The following is a 23,947-nucleotide window of genomic DNA, read 5'->3' on the forward strand; positions in this document are numbered from 1 at the left end:
CAACATGCGATGGCCTCTGAGAGGCCATCGTATGTTGAAATGATCGTATGTTGGGGCCATCGTAAGTCGGGGGGTCACTGTACATTGTATCTCTGCACTGTGGTCCAGATTTACCAATTTGTCTGAGACAAAAAAACATGTCTGATTTTTGTCTCAGACAGCAACCAATCACAGCTCAGCTAGCGTTGCTCTAGGACAGTGTTTCCCAACCAGGGTGCCTCCAGCTGTTGCACAACTACAACTCTCAGCATGCCCGGACAGCCAAAACGGTGCCATTGAAAATTTCAACTTGTCCCACAGAAAACAAGCCCTCAACTGCCAAGTCAATGGAAAAATGAAAAAAAAATTTTTTTCAGAATGCAACCATGAAAAAGCAAACATAAATGAACAAACAAATAAAATAAACAGATCAAAAAAATTATAATGACTGTGTCTTTAACCCCTTAATGACAATGGACGTAAATATACGTTATGGTGCCGAGGTACTTAACGCACCATGATGTATATTTACGCGCTGCTACGACCGCGAGCTCCGTACCGGTGTTTGTGTCATGCGCGGCAGGTCCCGGCTGCTATCAGCAGCCAGGGACCCGCCGGTTATGGTGGACATCCGCGATCGCGCGGATGTCCGCCACTTACCCCCTCAGATGCTGTGATAAATACAGATCACGGCATCTGCGCCAGTGCGGTACTTTGAATGGATGATCGTGTCGCCCTCAGTGCTGCCGTGGGGATCTGATCATCCAGCGTGGCGGCCGGAGGTCCCTTCACCCGCCTCCGGCTGTCTCCTGGGGTCTTCTGCTCTGGTCTGAGATGGAGCAGACCAGAGCAGAAGATGACCGATAATACTGATCAGTGCTGTGTCCTATGCATAGCACTGAACAGTATTAGCAATCAAATGATTGCTATAAATAGTCCCCTGTTATTGCTATAAAACGTCAGTTTTTCCCATTTTACCCCCAAAAAAGCGTAAATAAAATAATTATTACACATATTTGGTATTGCCGCGTGCGTAAAAGTCTGAACTATTAAAATGTATTGTTAATTATCCCATACGGTGAACAGCATAAATGTAAAAAAAAATCTAAAATTGCTGCTTTTTTTTCACATTTTATAAAAAAAAAAAATGTATAAAAAAATTATAAAAAGTAAAACCTAAGCAAAAGTGGTACTGATAGTTATAGGTGGTCAAAATAGGGCAATTTCAAACATACTAATTTTGTTAAAATGGTTTGAGATTTTTTTAGGCTGTACAATTATAGAAAAGTATATAACATGAGTAACATTTTCATCGTACTGACCCACAGAATAAAGAAAACATGTCATTTTTACCGGAAAGTGTACAGCGTGAAAACAAAATCTTCCAGAATTTGCTAAATTGTGGTTTTCTTTTCAATTTTCCCACATAAATAATATTTGTTTGGTTGCGCCGTACATTTTATGTTAAAATAAGTGATGTAATTACAAAGTACAATTGGTGACGCAAAAAACAAGCCCTCATATGGGTCTGTCGATGGAAATATAAGAGAGTTATGATTTTTAGAAGGCGAGGAGGAAAAAACGAAAATGCAAAAATAAAATTGGTCTGGTCCTTAAGGGGTTAAGGAATGAAAGCTCCTGAGTGTCACCAGACTAGTGTGGTAGCCCAGTAGGGGATGGTGTTTCCCTGTACCTTTACTGTCCTATCAGGCAGTGTCCCTTTGTGTCCCCAGGGCGCCCCTGCAGTTATTTCCCCCATGTAAATATGTTGTGTATTATATTGTGTGTTGTATCTTTAATAAAATGTACCATGTGATTGTTACCCAGGAGGGAGCAGTGACCAGCTGACCCCAAAGGTGACCTATGGGCTCCCTGCTAGTCTCCCCATATAAACCCTGGGTGGAGTTAGCTTCTCTCTCTCTTGTTTCTGAATGTCCAGTGCAGTCAAATTGTCTTAGTGTGTGTGTCCAGAACATTGGAGGCCTCAAGTCAAGTGCAAAGTAAGCTAAAGTCACCGTCCCGTCAGTCCAGTCTTCTGTCTACCCAGCCTGCCCTGCAGTAAATTCTCCTGTCTACTACAAGTCCCAGCAAAACCTGCAAGGCCTCTATGTCACTGGTCACCTCCTTGGGCCCCGGCTGTACTGCATAGACTGTAATAACTGTCTACCCTCAGTAAAGCTACCATTGTCTGTAACTTGGCGTTGGTGTCTTCATTGTCCCTGTGCCTGGCCCAGGATCAGTATACCTTCGGGTGGTTAAGGCTAAACCATGCCCTGGCGTTACGAACACAAGGGGTTAATACCATCAACATCTGCCCTGCACCACACACCCCGCCATTATCACACTGCCCTGCACCACACACCCCGCCATTATCACACCGGTCTGTGGTAACCAGAATACTCCCATGTTCAACTTTCCCCTACAGCAGTGTTTCCTACCAGAATACTCCCATGTTCAACTTTCCCCTACAGCAGTGTTTCCGAACTAGTGTGCCTCCAGCTGTTGCAGAACTACAACTCCCAGCATGCCCAGACAGCCTTTGGCTGTCTGGGCATGCTGGGATTTGTAGTTTTGCAACAGCCCGAGGCACCCTGCTTGGGAAACCTTGCACTACAGGATTAGCCGTCCCCACATCCCCAGCCATCGCTTCTCGGAGCCTCCCTCCAGCCCGCAGTCACGTGGCCGCAGACTGGGCGGGGCTGCAGGGAAGGTCTGCTCGGACTTCAGTCGGTGCCAGTGTTCTTCCACTCCCGTCGCTGCTGACAGGTCTCCGGACACAGGTGAGTGGCATCATGTGGGGGACGTGCCCTCTGTGCATCCCTCAGGCAGCTGCCCTCCTCCTTGGCGCTGCCTGGTAACCGGCGGCCTGGACCAAAACAAACCTAAGCCCGGTGTGACCTCCCAGTAGTGTGTGTGCCCGGAGTTATAGGGACAGGGCCACCACCTGCTGTCTGTGCTGTGAACTGGCTCAGCTGGGGGCGCTGCGACTAAACAGTGAAGGGGTTTTCTGTGGATACAAGGGTATAGGATTTCATTATCTGGTTTGGGGTGCAGCAGTATTCCCCATCCTGTAGATTTCCATTTGTCCTATAACTACAACTCCCATCCGGCCTGAGAACAATGGGAGTTGTAGTTTTGCAACAGCTAGAGAGCCACAGGTTGGGAAACACTGGGGTAAAGTAAAATGAGAAATGCCTTAAAGGAAACCGCTCATCAGTTCAGCCACTCTAAACCCAATACACAGGGTTATAATGTGGGTGAACAGGAGGCCGATGAGGGGTTAATCAGTAAGTCACCTTTGACACTACCGTTCTGACGTTGTGTCCGCCAGGGATAATAGCTGGAGAAAAAATACTGCTTGTGCTGTCTTTTTCTCCCGCTACTCCTGCTGAAAACCAGCGGTGCCCGACCGACCCCATTGACTATAGTGAGGCCCCCTGTTGTGCCCCGTCAAAATGACGGCTGTCTAACTCCCCTGCCCCCCCCAAAAAAGTTTGACAGACGTGCTTGAAAATTGGCATCCATCTTCAGTAATTTGCGCACTGGAGGCGGGCCTGCTGGCTCAATTTAAATATTCATTGTCGCGGGTCACGTAGGCACTCAGTTGGCGCAGCGGAGGGCAGGTATGTATTTAACCCATTAACCTCTCATCAGTCTCCTGGTCACCCAAACTATAACCCAGTGTATTGGGTCTAGTGGGATGAACAGATGACCGTTTTCCTTTAATTCATCCGCAAATGCGGCACCATTATAATAGGAGATAAGCGGCGTCTAATCACATATTGTTCTGCTCATCTTTTAACCCCTTAAGGACCAGGCCATTTTACACCTTAGGACCAGAGCGTTTTTTGCACATCTGACCACTGTCACTTTAAGCATTAATAACTCTAAGACGCTTTCACCTATCATTCTGATTCCGAGATTGTTTTTTCGTGACATATTCTACTTTATGTTATTGGTAAAATTTTGTCGATACTTGCATCATTTCTTGGCGAAAAATTCCAAAATTTGATGAAAAAATTGAAAACTTTGCATTTTTCTAACTTTGAAGCTCTCTGCTTGTAAGGAAAATGGATATTCCAAATAATTTTTTTCTTTATTTACATATACAATATGTCTACTTTATATTTGCATCATAAAATTTTCGAGTTTTTACTTTTGGAAGACATCAGAGGGCTTCAAAGTTCAGCAGCAATTTACCAATTTTTCACAAAATTTCCAAAATCTGAATTTTTCAGGGACCAGTTCAGGTTTGAAGTGGATTTGAAGGGTCTTCATATTAGAAATACCCCACAAATGACCCCATTATAAAAACTGCACCCCCCAAAGTATTCAAAATGACATTCAGTCAGCGTTTTAACCCTTTAGGTGTTTCACAGGAATAGCAGCAAAGTGAAGGAGAAAATTCACAATCTTAATTTTTTACACTCAGGGATGTGGAATTTCTATCGCCCGACGCCCCGGACTAGCAGTTTTGAGCGCCGGGCAGGTGAATTTGTCCGGCCCTTAGCCCGGCTTCGGGCAAGCAGGGCCTGACCTGACAAGTGCGGCGGATCTGCAGTCTGTATGGAGTCGGGAGCCCGCTCCATACAGACTGCAGATCCGAAGAAGAGCAGAGGAGAAGAGAAGCTGTGCATGTCTCTCTCTCCCCTGCTCTGCAGACGTGCGGGGGGGGGGCTTACTTCTACCCGTGCAGACCTGCGTCCTCTGGCTTCACTCCCCCCAGCTGTAGCTTCGGAGAGCTGAGGGGAGGAGGCGCGTCTGCACGGGGAGATGCTTGCGGCGCTCTGCAGTATGTATGGAGCGGGCTCCGGACTCGTGCCCGCTCCATACTCTGCAGCCCCCGGCTGTTCTCAGTAGCTGGGGGCCGCCGCTAATAGCCAGCATGCGGCGATCGCCGCGGCTGGCTATTAACCCTTTAGATCGCCGCTGTCAAAGCTGACAGCGGCGTCTAAAGCCTGGGTTCTCAACCTGGGGTACGCGAAAACGCTGACAAATACCGGCCATGCATTGGCCAGTATTTGTCAGCGCATAGCCGCGGCAGCTCACTGTACAGTAGCGCGGCCAGAGATGCGGCCGGGGCTACTGTAAGTGAGCTGCGTGGTTGCCAGGGAGACGTGTGGCCTCCCCCGACGTTGCGCGGAGTTGCCGCACAGCGAAGGGGGACGTCACACGTCAGTGCGGCCCTGTGGAACATCCCGTGAAGCAGCAGGCAACGGGACCACAGGACGCCAGGTAAACAACTGTATGGGACGGAGCACAAGGCATTAAGATGGAGGGGGAGAGGGATAATGGCGGAGGGGGGGGGGGGAGTAATAAAGCACAAGGCATTGAAATTTTATGTCTTGTGCTTTATTACTCCCCTCTCCCCTTCCATCTTAATCCCCTTGCACCATTCCCCCCTTCCTCTGATCCCCCTTTTGCCATGTCCGATAATAATGGCACAAGGGGATTAATATGGAGGGGGGAAAATGACAAAAGGGGATCAGAGGGAGGGGGGAATAATGACACAAGGGGATTAATATGGAGGAGGGGGGGGGTTGATTATCCCCCCCCCCTCCATCTTAATCCCCTTGTGCTATTATTATCCGATATGGCAAAAGGGGATCAGAGGGAGGGGGGAATAATGACACAAGGGGATTAATATGGAGGAGGGGGGGTTGATTATTCCCCCCCCCCCCTCCATCTTAATCCCCTTGTGCTATTATTATCCGATATGGCAAAAGGGGATCAGAGGGAGGGGGGAATTATCAACCCCCCCCCCCCCCCCTCCATATTAATCCTCCTGTATCATTATTCCCCCCTCCTCCATCTTAATCCCCTTGTTCCATATTGGATAATAATGGCACAAGGGGATAAAGATGGAGGGGGAATAATGGTAAAAGGGAATCAGAGGGAGGTGGGAATTGTGGGACAGGGGGAGTAAGATGGAGGGGGAATAATAGCACAAGGGGATTAAGATGGAGATGGGATGCATTAGTATAAAGGTAAGAACACGCCTTTTGTCTGCGGGTACCCCTCGCTCGCAAGTTCCGCGTGAGGGGGTACCCGTGGACATCCATTAATCCTTGGGGGTACGGTCGCCGAAAAGGTTGAGAACCACTGGTCTAAAGGGACATGTGAATGCTCCCTGGTGGGCTAGGGGGGTGGATCACCCACCCCACAGCGCGATCGCAGGGGGGCGATCCACTATGGAGGTAGCCGGAGGACTTACCTCTGCTTCCTCCTGTCCCGGCTCTGTCATTGATAGATCCTGGCTGGACCAGGCTCTATCAATGGATCACAGAGCTCACAGATTAATAGAGTTCAATAGAATCTATTCATCTGTCTGAGGAATCTAATGATTCCTCATAAGTCTAATAAAGTGTAAAAGAAAAAAAATAACTTTTAATAAAAGTTTGAAAGACACCCAGTGGTCTTCAAACTGTGCCCCTCCAGATGTTACAAACTACAATTCCCAGCATGCCAGGACAGCCGTTGGCTGTCCGGGCATGCTGGGAGTTGTAGTTTTGCAACATCTGGAGGGCCACAGTTTGAAGACCGCTGCATTAACCCCTTCCATGTTAAAAGTTCAAATCAACCTATTAAAAGATAACATTATGTATCCCGTACGGTAAATGTAAAAAAAATACCAAACCACAGATTTGCAATTTTTATAATATCCCAGAAAAAAAAGTTAAAAAGCGATTAAAAAATCAGATCAATGCCAAAATGGTACCGATACAAAAAACAGATTATGGCGCAAAACATGAGCCCTCATACAGCCTGGTATACGGAAAAAAAATAAAGCTACAGGGGTTAAAAAATGGCAATTAAAAAAATTTTGAAAAAGTTCAGAATTAGTAAAACATGACGTAAACGATACAAATCTGGTATCGCTGTAATCAGGCGCCTAAAGTATAAAACTAACATGTTACCTCAACCACAAGGTAAATGGCGCAGAAAAGAAAAAACGCCAAATCTGCAAAATTATCTTTTACTATTTCAATTTCACTTCCCTTAATATATATATATATATATATATATATATATTTTTTGGTTCAGAGAATGTTATTGAAAAATTAAAAGGTGTCATTATATTAGGTAGTCATGGCTATTATAGGGCGAGGAGGAAAAAACGAGAGCGTAAAAGCGAAAATTGGCCGGACAAGTGGATCGTCATGAGGGACAAGTAGATTTTGCTCCATTTTAGTCCCGTGGACAAGTAGTTTTTTATAAAATTTCCACACCCCTGACACTTGCATGTTCTTGTAGACCCAATTTTTGAATTTTTACAAGGGGTAAAAGGAGAAAATGTATACTTATATTTGTAGCCCAATTTCTCTCGAGTATGTACATACCTCATATGTCTATGTAAATTGTTCGGCGGGCGCAGTAGAGGGCTCAGAAGGGACGGAGCGACAAGGGGATTTTGGAGAGTACGTTTTTCTGAAATGATTTTTGGGGGGCATGTTGCATTTAGGAAGCCCCTATGGTGCCTGAACAGGAAAAAATACCCACATGGCATACCATTTTGGAAACTAGACCCCTTGAGGAACATAACAAGGAATAAAGTGAGCCTTGATACCCCACAGGTGTTTAACGACTTTTGCATATGTAAATTTTTTTTTTTTAAATGTCACTAAAATGTGTTTCCCCCCCAAATTTCACATTTATTCAAGGGTTAATAGCAGAAAATACCCCCCAAAATTTGTAACCCCATCTCTTCTGAGTATGGAGGTACCCCATAAGTTGACCTGAAGTGCACTACGGGCGAATTACAATGCTCAGAAGAGAAGGAGTCATATTTGGCTTTTTGAGAGCAAATTTTGCTCGGGGGCATGTCGCATTTAGGAAGCCCCTATGGTGCCAGGACAGCAAAAAATACCCACATGGCATACCATTTTGGAAACTAGACCCCTTGAGGAACGTAACAAGGAATAAAGTGAGCCTTAATACCCCACAGGGGTTTCACGACTTTTGCATACGTAAAAAAAAAAAAATTTTTCACTAAAATGTGTTTCCCCCCCCAAATTTCACATTTTTGCAAGGGTTAATAGCAGAAAATACCCCCCAAAATTTGTAACCCCATCTCTTCTGAGTATGGAGGTACCCCATAAGTTGACCTGAAGCGCACTACGGGCGAACTACAATGCTAAGAAGAGAAGGAGTCATATTTGGCTTTTTGAGAGCAAATTTTGCTCGGGGGGCATGTCGCATTTAGGAAGCCCCTATGGTGCCAGGACAGCAAAATAACCCCCACATGGCATACCATTTTGGAAACTAGACCCCTTGAGGAACGTAACAAGGGGTACAGTGAGCATTTACCCCCCCACTGGTGTCTGTCAGATCTTTGGAACAGTGGGCTGTACAAAATTTTTTATTTGCACAGCCCACTGTTCCAAAGATCTGTCAGACACCAGTGGGGTGTAAATTCTCACTGCACCCCTCATTACATTCCGTGAGGGGTGTAGTTTCCGAAATGGGGTCACGTGTGGGGTTTTGTTTTTTTTGCGTTTGTCAAAACCGCTGTAACAATCAGCCACCCCTGTGCAAATCACCTCAAATGTACATGGCGCACTCTCCCTTCTGGGCCTTGTTGTGCGCCCCCAGAGCACTTTGCGCCCACATATGGGGTATCTCCGTAGTCGGGAGAAATTGCATTACAAATTTTGGGGGGCGTTTTTCCCTTTTACCTCTTGTCAAAATGAAAAGTATGGGGCAACACCAGCATGTTAGTGTAAAAAAATCTTTCTTTTACACTAACATGCTGGTGTAGACCCCAACTTCACCTTTTCATAAGGGGTGAAAGGAGAAAAAGCCCCCCAAAATTTGTTAGGCAATTTCTCCCGAGTACGGCGATACCCCATATGTGGCCCTAAACTGTTGCCTTGAAATACGACAGGGCTCCAAAGTGAGAGCGCCATGCGCATTTGAGGCCTGAATTAGGGATTTGCATAGGGGTGGACATAGGGGTATTCTACGCCACTGATTCCCAAACAGGGTGCCTCCAGCTGTTGCTAAACTCCCAGCATGCCTGGACAGTCAACGGCTGTCCGGCAATACTGGGAGTTGTTGTTTTGCAACAGCTGGAGGCTCCATTTTGGAAACAGTGGCGTATCAGACGCTTTAATTTTTATTGGGGAGGGGGGCTGTGTAGGGGTATGTGTATATGTAGTGTTTTTTTACTTTTATTTTATTTTGTGGTAGTGTAGTGTAGTGTTTTTAGGGTACAGTCACATGGGCGGGGGGTTACAGCGAGTTTTAGCTGCCGCGCAAAATTTGCTGCATCGCAAACTTGCAGCCTGATACTCACTGTAAGCCCCTGCCCATGTGAATGTACCCTGTACATTCACAGGGGGGGGACCTCCAGCTGTTGCAAAACCACAACTCCCAGCATGCACAGTCCATCAGTGCATGCTGATAGTTCTAGTTTTGCAACAGCTGGAGGCACACGGGTTGGGAAACACTGAGTTAGGAAACAATGTTTCCCAACCAGTGTGCCTCCAGATGTTGCAAAACCACAACTCCCAAACATTCTCAGGCATGCTGGGAGTAGTAGTTCGGCAACATCTTTAGAACCAGATGTTGCCGAACTACAACTCCCAGCATGCTTGGAGTTGTAGTTTTGCAACATCTGGAGGACTACAGTTTGCAGACCACTAATACAGTAGTTCCCAATCTGTGCCCTTCCAGATGTTGCAAAACTACAACTCCCAGTATGCCAAAACTGTCCAGGCATGCTGGGAGTTGTAGTTCTGCAACATCTGAAGGGCCAGATGTTACAGAACTACAACTCCCAGCATGCCTGGACAGTAAGGGCATGCTGAGGATGTGTAGTTTTGCAACATCTGGAAGGGCACAGTGGTCTCCAAACTGTGGACCTCCAGATGTTGCAAAACTACAACTCCCAGCATGCCCAGACGCCAAGGGCTGTCTGGGCATGCTGGGAGTTGTAGTATACAGGGTCCCATTACAGCAATGCATGTCGCTTTACGGCGACGTGCATTGCTGTAAAGGGCCCGACCGCGGCTGAAGATCAACTCACCTGTCGCCGCTGCCGCCGTCTGGATCCGGGTCTTCAGGGACGAGGTAAGTACCGGGGCCGGTCCCCAGCACTCCCCCGTCCCCCGCCGCGTCCTACGGTCTTCCTCCCGTCCTCTCCGGACTTCAAGGGGCCGGGCAGGACGGGAGGAAGTAACCGCCCCCCCCTCCTGCGATTGGTCGGTTAGTTAACCGACGGATCGCAGGGGATCGAAGGAGGTGGCCGGCTTGCCACCTCGCTCCTATACTTTAGCATGGTCCTGGCTGTCTGTGACAGCCGGGATCATGCAAAATTACCGGGCGGTCGGGTCCCAGAGACCCGATCAGCCCGGTATCGCCGCAGATCGCAAGGGCGATTTCCTACATGGCCCCCCTCGGCGTTTGCCCTGGATGCCTGCTGAAGGATTTCAGCAGGCACCCGGTTCCGATCTCTGCCCGGCGAGCGGCAGAGACCGGAAAAGGCCATGACGTTGTGGAACGTCATTGGTCCTTAAAGCCCAGGGTGCCATGACGTTCCACAACGTCATTGGTCCTTAAGAGGTTAAGGAGAGACGATCGAATCAGACAAAAATATAAGTTTTTACTGGAATCGTGGGTCAGACAAGGGGTCCCTAAACCTTGGCTTTCTCTCCAGATGTTGCAAAACTACATCTCCCAGCATGCCCGGACAGCGAACAGCATGCTGGGAGTTGTAGTTTTGTGACATCTGGAGGGGCTGTCCGGGCATGCTGGGAGTTTGTTTTTCGACCACTGCAGATCCCTAACCTGTATGTAACTCCCACAATGCCTTGACAGACTGTGACTGGGTGTGGTAGTGTTTAATTTCTGTGGGTAAATTGCCAGCGCCAGTATTTCTATGTGCACAAGGGCTTAGATGCCAGCTGTGCAATAAGACATATCAGGGGGGGAGGGGGGGGGGGTGAAATGTCCCACGCCTGGTGACAGGAAAGCTCTTGCAGAAGAATTGTGCAATAGTTACGTCAGATAGGAATGATCTCCGCAAATACAGAACACTGGATCCTGTTATACTATTCTATATCGTGTTATACTATATTACAGTACACAGAGGCCTGTACCTATATCATGTTATACTATATTACAACACACAGAGGCCTGTACCTTTATCGTGTTATATTATATTACAGCACACAGAGGCCTGTACCTATATCATGTTATACTATATTACAGCACACAGATGCCTGTACCTATATCATGTTATACTATATTACAACACACAGAGGCCTGTACCTTTATCGTGTTATACTATATTACAGCACACAGACGCCTGTACCTATATCATGTTATACTATATTACAGCACACAGATGCCTGTACCTATATCATGTTATACTATATTACAGCACACAGAGGCCTGTACCTATATCATGTTATACTATATTACAGCACACAGATGCCTGTACCTATATCATGTTATACTATATTACAGCACACAGATGCCTGTACCTATATCATGTTATACTATATTACAGCACACAGACGCCTGTACCTATATCATTTTATACTATATTACAGCACACAGATGCCTGTACCTATATCATGTTATACTATATTACAGCACACAGATGCCTGTACCTATATCCTGTTATACTATATTACAGCACACAGACACCTGTACCTATATCATGTTATACTATATTACAGCACACAGAGGCCTGTACCTATATCATGTTATACTATATTACAGCACACAGATGCCTGTACCTATATCATGTTATACTATATTACAGCACACAGATGCCTGTACCTATATCATGTTATACTATATTACAGCACACAGATGCCTGTACCTATATCATGTTATACTATATTACAGCACACAGAGGCCTGTACCTATATCATGTTATACTATATTACAGCACACAGATGCCTGTACCTATATCATGTTATACTATATTACAGCACACAGACACCTGTACCTATATCATGTTATACTATATTACAGCACACAGATGCCTGTACCTATATCATGTTATACTATATTACAGCACACAGACACCTGTACCTATATCATTTTATACTATATTACAGCACACAGATGCCTGTACCTATATCATGTTATACTATATTACAGCACACAGATGCCTGTACCTATATCATGTTATACTATATTACAGCACACAGACACCTGTACCTATATCATGTTATACTATATTACAGCACACAGAGGCCTGTACCTATATCATGTTATACTATATTACAGCACACAGATGCCTGTACCTATATCATTTTATATTATATTACAGCACACAGACGCCTGTACCTATATCATGTTATACTATATTACAGCACACAGACGCCTGTACCTATATCATGTTATACTATATTACAGCACACAGATGCCTGTACCTATATCATGTTATACTATATTACAGCACACAGAGGCCTGTACCTATATCCTGTTATACTATATTACAGCACACAGACACCTGTACCTATATCATGTTATACTATATTACAGCACACAGACACCTGTACCTATATCATGTTATACTATATTACAGCACACAGAGGCCTGTACCTATATCATGTTATACTATATTACAGCACACAGATGCCTGTACCTATATCATGTTATACTATATTACAGCACACAGATGCCTGTACCTATATCATGTTATACTATATTACAGCACACAGAGGCCTGTACCTATATCATGTTATACTATATTACAGCACACAGATGCCTGTACCTATATCATGTTATACTATATTACAGCACACAGATGCCTGTACCTATATCATGTTATACTATATTACAGCACACAGAGGCCTGTACCTATATCATGTTATACTATATTACAGCACACAGAGGCCTGTACCTATATCATGTTATACTATATTACAGCACACAGATGCCTGTACCTATATCATTTTATATTATATTACAGCACACAGACGCCTGTACCTATATCATGTTATACTATATTACAGCACACAGAGGCCTGTACCTATATCATGTTATACTATATTACAGCACACAGAGGCCTGTATCTATATCATGTTATACTATATTACAGCACACAGATGCCTGTACCTATATCATGTTATACTATATTACAGCACACAGAGGCCTGTACCTTTATCATGTTATACTATATTACTAGGTGGTATGTAATATGGCTTTACGTTATACAACCTTTTAGCATGATGCAACTGTATCTTACATAGTGTGAATGTGCTTAGCCCAATGTTTTCCCAAAAGGGCACCCCCAGCTGTTGCAAAACTACAACTTCCAGCATGCCTGGATAACCTTTGGCTGTCCGGACGTGCTGGGAGATGTAGTTTTGCAACAGGCGGAGGCGTCCTGCCTTGGGAAACACTTGGCCCAGCCAGTGTGGCCAATAACAGTAATTGCATGTTTTATAGGTTTAGCTTCATTGAAGAGTCTATGGTCACATGGAAACGTGAATGTGCAGTTGTAAAAATAGTAGAAATAAACACATTAAACATTTCAGCAGGTAATTGCTGCATATTCAGTATATTTTTATTCCCCAGAAATTGCACTGAACAATTCAGCAGAAAAGCATTGTCAGGTTTACAGCCAAGCCTTATTTAATATAATTACCCTTACAATTCTTCTGTCACCAATCCCTTCGGGCAGAGCTATGTAAGGTGTAGCTGATAAACAACAGATCGGCTGCCAACACTGATTTGTCTTTTTTCATCTGCTGTTGATGAAAGTTTTTTATGTTTAAAGCTCTGTTCACACTGTTGTAAAGTTCTGCTGTACACTGAATTGATACACTGGTAAGATTACGTTTTCATACAGCTCCATTTACCTCTAAGCTGGTATCCATCATTATACACCAGCATATGTGGGTTTTCTGTATAGGAATGGTGAGCAAAGTTTCGCTTGTACAATCTTCTCATTTCTCTTTTTGGTGGACAGAAAAGTCTGTAGTTATGCACTGGTCGGCTAGGATAGGACCACTGAGCCAAAAGTCTTAGCTTTCTCTTTTAGGTACTCTGGCCCAAATTTTTTTTCAAAGCAACTGGTGCCAGAACGTTAAACAGATTTGTAAATTACTTCTATTTAACCGCTTAACGACGCAGGACGTAAATGTACGACCTGGTGATGTGGTACTTAACGCACCAGGATTTACATTTACGTCCTGAGCATAACCGCGGGCATCGGAGCGATGCCGGCATCATGCGCGGCAGGTCCCGGCTGTGGATCGCAGCCAGGGACCCGCCGGTAATGGCCCTGCGGATGTCCACCATTAACCCCTCAGATGCCGTGATCAATACAGATCACGGCATCTGCAGCATCGCGATCACTTAACAGGATGATTGGATTGCCCGCAGCGATCCGATCATCCTGCACGGCAGACGGAGGTCCCCTCACCTGCCTCCGCTGTCTTCCGGGAGTCTTCTGCTCTGATCTGCCTTCCCGCAGACCAGAGCAGATGATGACCGATAACCCTGATCAGTGCAGTGTCCTATACATAGCACTGAACAGGATTAGCAATCGAATGGTTGCTATAAATAGTCGGGACTATAAGAGTGTAAAAATAAAAGTAAAAACATAAAGTAAAAAAAAAATTTGAAAAACCCCCTCCCCCAATAAAAACGTAAATTGTCCCATTTTCCCTATTTTACCCCCAAAAAGTGTAAAAAAAAAAAAAAAAAAAATTATTATTAAATATACATATTTGGTATCACCGCATGCGTAAATATCCGTAGCATTAAAATAAAATGTAAATGATCCCGTACGGTGAACGGCGTGAACGTAAAAAAAATAAAAAGTCCAGAATAGCTGCTTTTTTATAACATTTTATTCCAAAAAAAATTAATAAAAAATGTAATAAAAGTTTTGTATAAGCAAATATGGTATTAATAAAAAGTACAGATCACGGCGCAAAAAAATGAGCCCTCATACCACCGCTTATACGGAAAAATGAAAAAGTTATAGGTCTTCAAAATAGGGGGATTTTAAATGTACTAATTTGGTTAAAAAGTTTGCGATTTTTATTTTTTTTTTTATTTTTTTAAGCGCAACCGTAATAGAAAAAGTGTATAATCATGGGTATCATTTTAATCGTATTGACCCAGAGAATAAAAAACACATGTCATTATAACCATAAATTGTACGGTGTGAAAACAAAACCTTCCAAAATGTGCAAAATTGCGGTTTTCTTTTTAATTTCCCCACACAAATAGTATATTCTTTTTTGGTTGCGTCATACATTATATGGTAAAGTGAGTGATGGCATTACAACGGACAACTGGTCGCGCAAAAAACAAGCCCTCATACTAGTCTGTGGATGCAAATATAAGAGTTGTGATTTTTTGAAGGGGAGGAGGAAAAAACGCAAGCGTAAAAATAAAATTGTCCTCAAGGTCCAAATGGGCTGAGTCATTAAGGGGTTAAAAATCTTAATCCTTCCAGTACTTATCAGCTGCTGTATACTACAGAGAAGGTTGTGTCGTTCTTTTCTGTCTGTCCACAGTGCTCTCTGCTGACACCTCTGTCCGTGTCAGGAACTGTCCAGAGTAGAAGTAAATCTCCATAGCAAACCTCTCCTGCTCTGGACAGTTCCTGACATGGACAGAGGTGTCAGCAGTGAGCACTGTGGTCAGGCTGGAAAGAACAACACAACGGTCTCTGTAGTATACAGCAGCTGTACTGGATGTACTGGAAGGATTAAGATTTTTAAATAGAAGTAATTTACAAATCTGTTTAACTTTTAGGCACCAGTTGATTTAAAAAAAAAATAAAAATTCTACCAGAGTACCCCTTTAATGCCTTAAGACTAATCAGCAGGAAAACAACATAATAGACCACTGGACATTGAACGCTGCTGCTTATATAGCAGCAGTGGTCACAAGGTGGCCCAGGTTTGCACGCTTACCTTTATAATTTTTTCATGGAAGGCTCAGTGAGGGTATATTCACATGTTGTAAACTATCTGGGCAGACATGCTGCAGTTGTGCACTAGGATCGCTCGGAAATGTGCCTTCTCCATAGACTGCAATGCTTTTCTGAGCGGATTCCGCAGAAAGAATGAAACATGATGGCACTTATCCTTAGAGCCGCAAGTCACAACCTGCTCCTCTCCTCAGCGTCCTCTGATGCCTCTGAGATCTAGAACCTCTAGACTGCATGCCTCTTCCTCTATAGGGTAAACCGCATAAGGAATATTTGGATTCTTTTCTCAGACCGCTCCCGTTAATCTATGGTGACATAGGCACCGCTCTTTAAGGGGATTGGGCCCAGGTCTCCTCCAATCTCTTAATGGAACTCCTCACAAAATCTTCAAACCATTTAACTGCGTCATGCACAGTGGGTTTAGCGTCAAGAGGTGGTCCCTGGCAACGTGGCCAACAGCTATATTCAACCTCCAGGGGTGTTTAGCAAACATGGCAGCAGAAATGCTTCAGCTTAGGGGTGGAGCACGGTCATCAGAGCCTCTATGGGGAGTATTAGATATCATCTGTAAAAGAGAGTCATAAATAAAAATAGTTAAATTTAATCTCACGAGACTTTAAAAGAAACGGGAACATACCCTAAGGATAATAGGGACAAAGGAATAAAAGAAAGCATAAAAAAGTTTACAAATGCACAATGGAACAACTATATGTTGTTGGAGACCAAGAGGCAACTGAGAAGTGCTGTGTGTGTATGTGGGGGGGGGGGGGGGGGTGTTAAATAGGCTGGCGTTGGTGCCAGCAGTATAAACAATGTTCAAGTGTTCATAGCCTTATTGTTATTTAGAATAAGCTGCCCTGTACTTGTACATAAGGAACAGCACTACTTCTGGCCATTATATAATTTGTATCTAGCATTTTGCACTATAAGTGCATAAAAGGCCAATACTGAGCAGCGTTGGCTGTAATTGAAGTACTTGGTGGAACAGATGAAATGTACTGATTTAATAGATTTAAAGTGTAAATGGGGTGTAAAAGTAAGGTGGCATGTGCCGTATTTAGCTGCATATTTGCTGCTGCGTATTTTTCTACCTATTGACGTCAGTGGTTGGAAAATATGCAGCAGCAGAGTATACAGCAAAATACAGCATGTGTGACCCTACGCTAAATGTGTAGACTCCAGCAATATCCCTGAGCCAAAAAAATATGATCTCTGAGGTTGCTGCAGCCAGGTCACGGTGATCACCTGATGGTTGATGGGAAGGAACACCTTTACCACTCTGAATTAATGTATTGTACTATATCAAGCTGTGAATACATTTTTATTTTAAAGTATATTAAAATACACATAATACAAACAATGATGCTTTATGTAAACTGTTTCATGTTAGGATGTTCCTTGCTCTTTGACCAGTTTGTTTATTGCCAGCAATAATTTTATAGCATATTCTCTTTCCTAGGCTTACTACACAAAATGATGAAAAATATTGTGAATACAGCAAGGCAAGCATTTGCCACTGGGAAGACACGCTCATTGGACTTCCGGATACAGCAGCTACAAGCTCTGAAGCGAATGATCAATGAGAATGAAGCAGAGATAAAGAACGCCTTAAAAGCAGACCTACACAAGGTTCTTTAAGTACTCATGTATCTATGGCTGAGGGACATAGTCCTACAATATCAATCACTATATTTACACCTAAATGTAACATTACACCACATGCATCCTACCTGTCCGTAATACATGAACACATGCAGATGACTTGTTTGTCATCCTCATTAACTGTTAAGGATAGAAACTTTGTAGCAAAAATAACACCAGTTTGCAGCTTTTAGGTGGGTTGGTTTCTACACCGTGCACTTCACAGTAAAACTGACATGTTATCTTTATTCTATGTATTGGCATGTATTCTTTAATCTGTGAAGGGAGCACAGCTTGTGCACTTGCTTCATAGAACCTAAATGTACGGCATCAATTGTCAGGAAGGTGTTAAAGGGGTACTCCGGCCCCAAGACATCTTTGGATAGGGGATAAGATGTCTGATCACAGGGGTCCCGCCACTGGGGACCCCCGCAGTCTAGCATGCAGCGCCTACCTGGAAACGCTGGAGGCTCTCAGTGTTATGCCTTATGACCACGGGGATGGAGTATCGTGACGTCACGACTCCGCCCCGTGTGACGTCGCGCCCCACCCCCTTAATGCAAGTCTAAGGGAAGGGGAGTGACGGCTGTCAGGCCCCCTCCCATAGACTTGCATTGAGGGGGTGGAGTCGTAACGTCACAATACTTCGTCCCGGTGGTTGGGAGGCATAACACTGAAAGCCTCCAGCGCTTCCTGCAGTGCTCACAGGTGGGTGCTCCATTCTAGATTGCAGCGACAGGACCCCCGCAATCAGACATGTTATCCCCTATCCTTTGGATAGGGGATAAGATGTCTTGTGGCCGGAGAACCCCTTTAAGGGAACCTGTAATCTTGCACATGTACCCTATCTGAAAGTAGTCTGTTATAGAGCAGGAGATTTTGAGTAGATCGATAAACAGGTTTGTACGATAATATTTAGTATAACTATTGATTTACACCCCTGATAACTCTGGCCTGAAGAATCCATGTGTGGCACTGCTCAGTCATAGATTACCACTTCCTTATGAGTGTATATACAAGTAGATCCACCCACTGGACTTCTAAACCTAGCACTATCAGGGATTAGAATTAAGTATGTTTAGTTATTTTAGAATTAAAAGTGCACTAAAGCATTCTGTATCTCTGGCACTCACCTAGAGATGCATGAAGGTAGTGTTGATGTGCACAGGGACAGTTGGGCCCTCGTCTGGAGATCCAGAGGGGGACCAGGAGTAAGGCCCCCATGATTAGACACTTATCCCCTATCCCTGTGGAAGTGCTAGTGTGTACCCTTTTATTCTCTTACATACTAAATCTTATTCCACAAAACTATATATCAGTCCGCACAGCTCCTCTTGCACCATGAAATGCATCCAGCAGATTAGACTGCATATTCAACATGACAGACTCCCTTAAAGGGTAGGGTCACACGGAACGGATCCGTAGAGTATTCTTTGCCGATAATAGACCCTACAGTGTGCAGGCAGGCACAGCTGGAGGCAAACTGTAGGGTCTACCATCAGCGGATCGGTTTCGTGTGATCCTACCCTAAATGTTATTTTTCAAGTTCAGTTATTACCATTCATTTGATTGGACCTTATGAAGAGTGGGTCCTGCCCCTCGCAACGCATAGTCCGGTATTTTATTCAATAACATACTTAGTTTTTACACTTTATTTTACTTGTCTGTATCGGTTACTGCCTATTTAGGACATACATACCTTCTCCGATCCCCGCCAGCTATTACCAAGTGAGCGCCGCAACGAGGATTATTCTTTCTTGCTCCTACACAACATCTCCAGTTATTACCATTCATGTAACAGATTAGCTGTAGAGGGCACTGAAGAGTGTTAATTTATATTTGTGAGGTTATATTTTGATATGTGTTTATATAATCGGAAATGTATTTGTGTAGTACCATATGTTCCTAGTCCTATTGATTTAAAGGGGTACTCCGCCCCTAGACATCTTATCCCCTATCCAAAGGATAGGGGATAAGATGTCAGCTCGCCGCGGTCCCGCTGCTGGGGTCCCCCGGGATCCCCGCTGCGGCACCGCGCTATCATTACTGCACAGAGTGAGTTCACTCTGCACGTAATGACGGGCAATACAGGGGCCGGAGCATCTTTACGTCACGGCTCCACCCCTCGTGACGTCACATCCCGCTCCTTTCAATACAAGTCTATGGGAGGGGGCGTGGTGGTCGTCACGCCCCCTGCCATAGACTTTCATTAAGTGGACGGGCCGTGATGTCACGAGGGGCGAAGCCATGACGTCACGCTGCTCCTTCCCCTGTATCCTTTGGATAGGGGATAAGATGTCTAGGGGCGGAGTACCCCTTTAACAGTTGACAGACATGACAATGTGGGTTTTTGTTTTTGTCTTTAGAATGATTGTTCTGCTTACAGTCTTGAGATTATGGGGCTCTTAGCAGAAATTGAGCTTTGCATTGACAGTCTTCATGATTGGGCTGCACCAAAGCATGTGAAAAAGAACCTGATGACTATCTCAGATGAAGTGTACATCCACTATGAGCCTTTTGGTGTTGTCCTAGTCATTGGAGCTTGGAACTATCCACTTGTCGTTGCTCTGCAGCCTGTGGTGGGGGCCATTGCAGCAGGTACATATTATAATCTGGTCACTGTTTCTCCAAGTTAACCTGAATAATCTAAAGTGGTATCAGTGTTTTTGTTTTTATTGCTTTAGTTTCAGTTTTCGCCTTACTTTTACAAAGTAGTTTTGACATTGTAATGGTAGACATTGAGTTTCCCTCGGTCGCCTTTCACCTTAAACAGGACATTACCAGGATATACAATATGTTACATAAGTGTGTCCACCCCTCACGACATTTTTGTAAATATTTTATTATATCTTTTTATGTGACAACACTGAAGAAATTACTCTGCTACAATGTAAAGTTGTGAGTGTACAGCCTGTATAACAGTGTTTAAAGGGGTACACCGGTTGAAAATTATATATTTTTTTAATCAGCTGGTGCCAGAAAGTTAAACAGCTTTATAAATTACTACTATTTAAAAATCTTAATCCTTCCAGTACTTATCAGCTGCTGTATGCTCCACAGGAAGTTCTTTTCTTTTTGAATTTCTTTTCTGTCTGACCACAGTGCTCTCTGCTGACACCTCTGTCCATGTCAGGAACTGTCCGGAGCAGGAGAGGTTTGCTACGGGGATTTGTTTCTGCTCTGGACAGTTCTTGACATGGACAGATGTGTCAGTAAAGAGCACTGTGGTCAGACAGAAAAGAAATTCAAAAAGAAAAGAACTTCCTCTGTAGTATACAGCAGCTGAACAGTACTGGACAGATTAAGATTTTTAAATAGAAGTAATTTACAAATCTGTTTAACTTTCTGGCTCCAGTTCATTTAAAAGAATGTACCACTTAAAGCTGGCCATACACTTTTAATAACTGTTGGCCAAACTAACCAGTTATCTTTCCTGACCCCCCATATATTTGAACGCTCGGCACAGCCAAATATTCATGTGATGTGTATGGTGAGAGGTAAGCTACAGCCAAGTTTATCCCTTTGAGAATGAAAGGTGAAGAGAAGGGTTGGGCATGTTGGGTTTTCAGCACCCGACCCTTCTCTCCATCAACATAATCTCTCAGTGAAGAGTCGGGAGCGCATCATACAGCCCACACATTATCATGACTTCATTGGTTCTAGAAGTTTACTGATGTTTGTTTGGGTTTAGGAACTGTTTGCAATGTGGGGTAATAACATGGGACATTTTCTATCATAAAATGATGCACTTCTGACCTAATTTCTGCTTCATTTTACCTATCATGTTAAAGAATAGAGTCCTATATTCCCAAATTTTAAAGATGTATTCTTAAATATTGCATTTTCTTACTTCTATAAAGGTAATGCTGTGGTGCTCAAACCTTCCGAGGTGAGCGAACATACTGCTAAGGCTTTGGAGAAACTTGTCCCACGATACTTGGACAAGGTATTTCATCATATACATATATTACTTATTAAACAAAATATGTATGTGTGTGTTTCTGTGTACAGCTGACTTAAAACACACTGCTGCAACAGTTTAAAGTACAATGTATGTACATAGGGTTGTGTCAAAGCCCCATCCTCAAGTAGTGGAATAAATGGGCATGCTGATTACTCTAGAGAGAACTCAAAATATAGCATAAAATCTGCAGTCAATCAAGACTTTCCTGCAGAATAATGAACGTAAGGGGGGAGTTTTCTTTGACTTTGTTTTTTTTTACATATAAAGCAATATATTGTAAGTGGGGGAAAAAAGGAGTTGTATAGTTTTATGCCCTGAGCGCTGATCTTAGTTATGTGTGCAAGGAATATGCATATTGCTCTCTAGTTTCATATCCTGCCTTTATAAAAGTCTGCATGGTCAGCACTTAGCAGCAGTTAAAAGTCCATTAAATCAGCTCATCATAGTCCAATAATCCATAAGGGCATAGGTTAAAAAAAAAAAGTTCCATGCTAGATTATGATAACACTAATCTAGTCCTGTAGATCCTTATGACAAACGTGTAAAATATATATTGTTCAAACACCAAAGTTCATGTCAGCAAACACAGCTAATCCTCTCAGTAAATGGACATAGTTTCCAGTAGCCATCACTTAGTAAAAACTTTTTATTGAAAGTTCATTAAAACATGCAATATATAGGCATACATAACCAACATATAGCAAGCAAAATTAAAAGGCAGGAGAAACGCAGTCTGACGAGTTTCGGTTCTAAATGATCCTTACTCATCGGTACAGGCAAGGATCATGTAGATATACAATGCATCAGAGTGTGCCCTTCTCCTTGGTTTTTATGTGCCTACAGTCATGGCCCTGACATTTTTCAAGAAAATGAAGTATTTCTCACAGAAAAGGATTGCAGTAACACATGTTTTGCTATACACATGTTTATTCCCTTTGTGTGTATTGGAACTAAACCAAAAAAGGAGAAGAAAGAAAAAAAGCAAAATTGGACATAATGTCACACCGAACTCCAAAAATGGGCTGGACAAAATTGGCACCCTTTCAAAATTTCGGAAAAATAAGATTGTTTCAAGCATTTGATGCTCCTTTAAACTCACCTGGGACAAGTAACCGGTGTGGGCAATATAAAAATCACACCCGAAAGCAGATAAAAAGGAGAGAAGTTCACTTAGTCTCTGCATTGTGTGCCACACTGAGCATGGGCAACAGAAAGAGGAGAAGAGAACTGTCTAAAGACTTGAGAACCAAAATTATGGAAAAACATCAACAATCTCAAGGTTACAAGTCCATCTCTAGAGATCTGGATTTGCCTTTGTCCACAGTTTACAACATTATCACAACGTTTGTAACCCATGGCACTGTAGCTAATCTCCCCGTGCGTGGACTGAAGAGAAAAATTGATGAAAGTTGTCAACGCAGGATAGTCCAGATGGTGGATAAGCAGCCCCAAACAAGTTCCAAAGATATTCAAGCTGTCCTGCAGGCTCAGGGAGCATTAGTGTCAGCGCAAACTAACCGTCGACATTTAAATGAAATGAAACGCTATGGCAAGAGACCCAGGAGGACGCCTCTGCTGACACAGAGACATAAAAAAGCAAGATTACATTTTGCCAAAATGAACTTCAGTAAGCCAAAATCCTTCTGGGAAAACGTCTTTTGTACAGATGAGACCAAGAAAAAACTTTTTTGGTAAAGCACATCATTCTGCTGTTTACCGAAAATGGAATGAGGCCTACAAAGAAAAAAACACCAGTACCTACAGTGAAATATGGTGGAGGTTCAATGATGATTTGGGGTTGTTCTGCTGCCTCTGGCACTGGCTGCCTTGAATGTGTGCAAGGCATCATGAAATCTGAGGATTACCAACGGATTTTGGGTCGCACTGTACAGCCCAGTGTCAGAAAGCTGGGTTTGCGTCCGAGATCTTGGGTCTTCCAGCGGGACAATGACCCCAAACATACGTCAAAAAGCACCCAGAAATGGATGGCAACAATGCGCTGGAGAGTTCTGAAGTGTCCAGATCTAAATCCCATTGAACACCTGTGGAGAGATCTTAAAAATGCTGTTGGGAAAAGGCGCCCTTCCAATAAGAGAGACCTGGAGCAGTTTGCAAAGGAAGAGTGGTCCGTCATTCCGGCTAAGAGGTGTAAGAAGCTTATTGATTATAGGAAGCGACTGATTTCAGTTATTTTTTCCAAAGGGTGTGCAACCAAATAGGGTGTGCAACCGCAGCGATGTCCCGCCTCGGCCGGTGATAGGCTGAAGCTCCGTGTGACGTGCTGGGCTAACAGGAAGTAAGAAGAATACAGCCCGGGGACCGAACACCTGTACCAGAGCTTCGGGGGCTCGTTGGCAGGTAAGGGAAAGTGTGTTTTCTTTTATTTTGTAGCCCAGACGGGATAAAAGGAAAAAAGTGTGTGCCGGAGTACTCCTTTAAGGGTGCCAATA

At 43.8% G+C, this 23,947-nt stretch overlaps 1 protein-coding gene across 3 annotated transcripts in view; it reads left to right on the forward strand.

Annotated features, from left to right (window-relative positions):
* Positions 1 to 2,636: 2,636 nt before the first annotated feature.
* The window catches only part of ALDH3A2 (aldehyde dehydrogenase 3 family member A2), a 69,802-nt gene continuing 48,491 nt past the window's right edge, over positions 2,637 to 23,947 (forward strand). For 2 of the 3 annotated variants that reach the window (XM_056556721.1, XM_056556723.1), the window contains exons 1-4: positions 2,637 to 2,759; positions 17,352 to 17,521; positions 19,900 to 20,131; positions 21,394 to 21,479. In XM_056556721.1, coding sequence (XP_056412696.1) covers positions 17,366 to 17,521; positions 19,900 to 20,131; positions 21,394 to 21,479 — 474 coding nt within the window. In that variant the 5' untranslated portion in view covers positions 2,637 to 2,759; positions 17,352 to 17,365. Of the gene's footprint in view, positions 2,760 to 2,819; positions 3,001 to 17,351; positions 17,522 to 19,899; positions 20,132 to 21,393; positions 21,480 to 23,947 lie in introns of those variants that run through there. The other variant, XM_056556722.1, reaches the window with a different exon arrangement.

Source organism: Hyla sarda, chromosome 2 (assembly GCF_029499605.1).
Source record: "Hyla sarda isolate aHylSar1 chromosome 2, aHylSar1.hap1, whole genome shotgun sequence".
Classification (NCBI taxonomy): Eukaryota; Metazoa; Chordata; class Amphibia; order Anura; family Hylidae; genus Hyla; species Hyla sarda.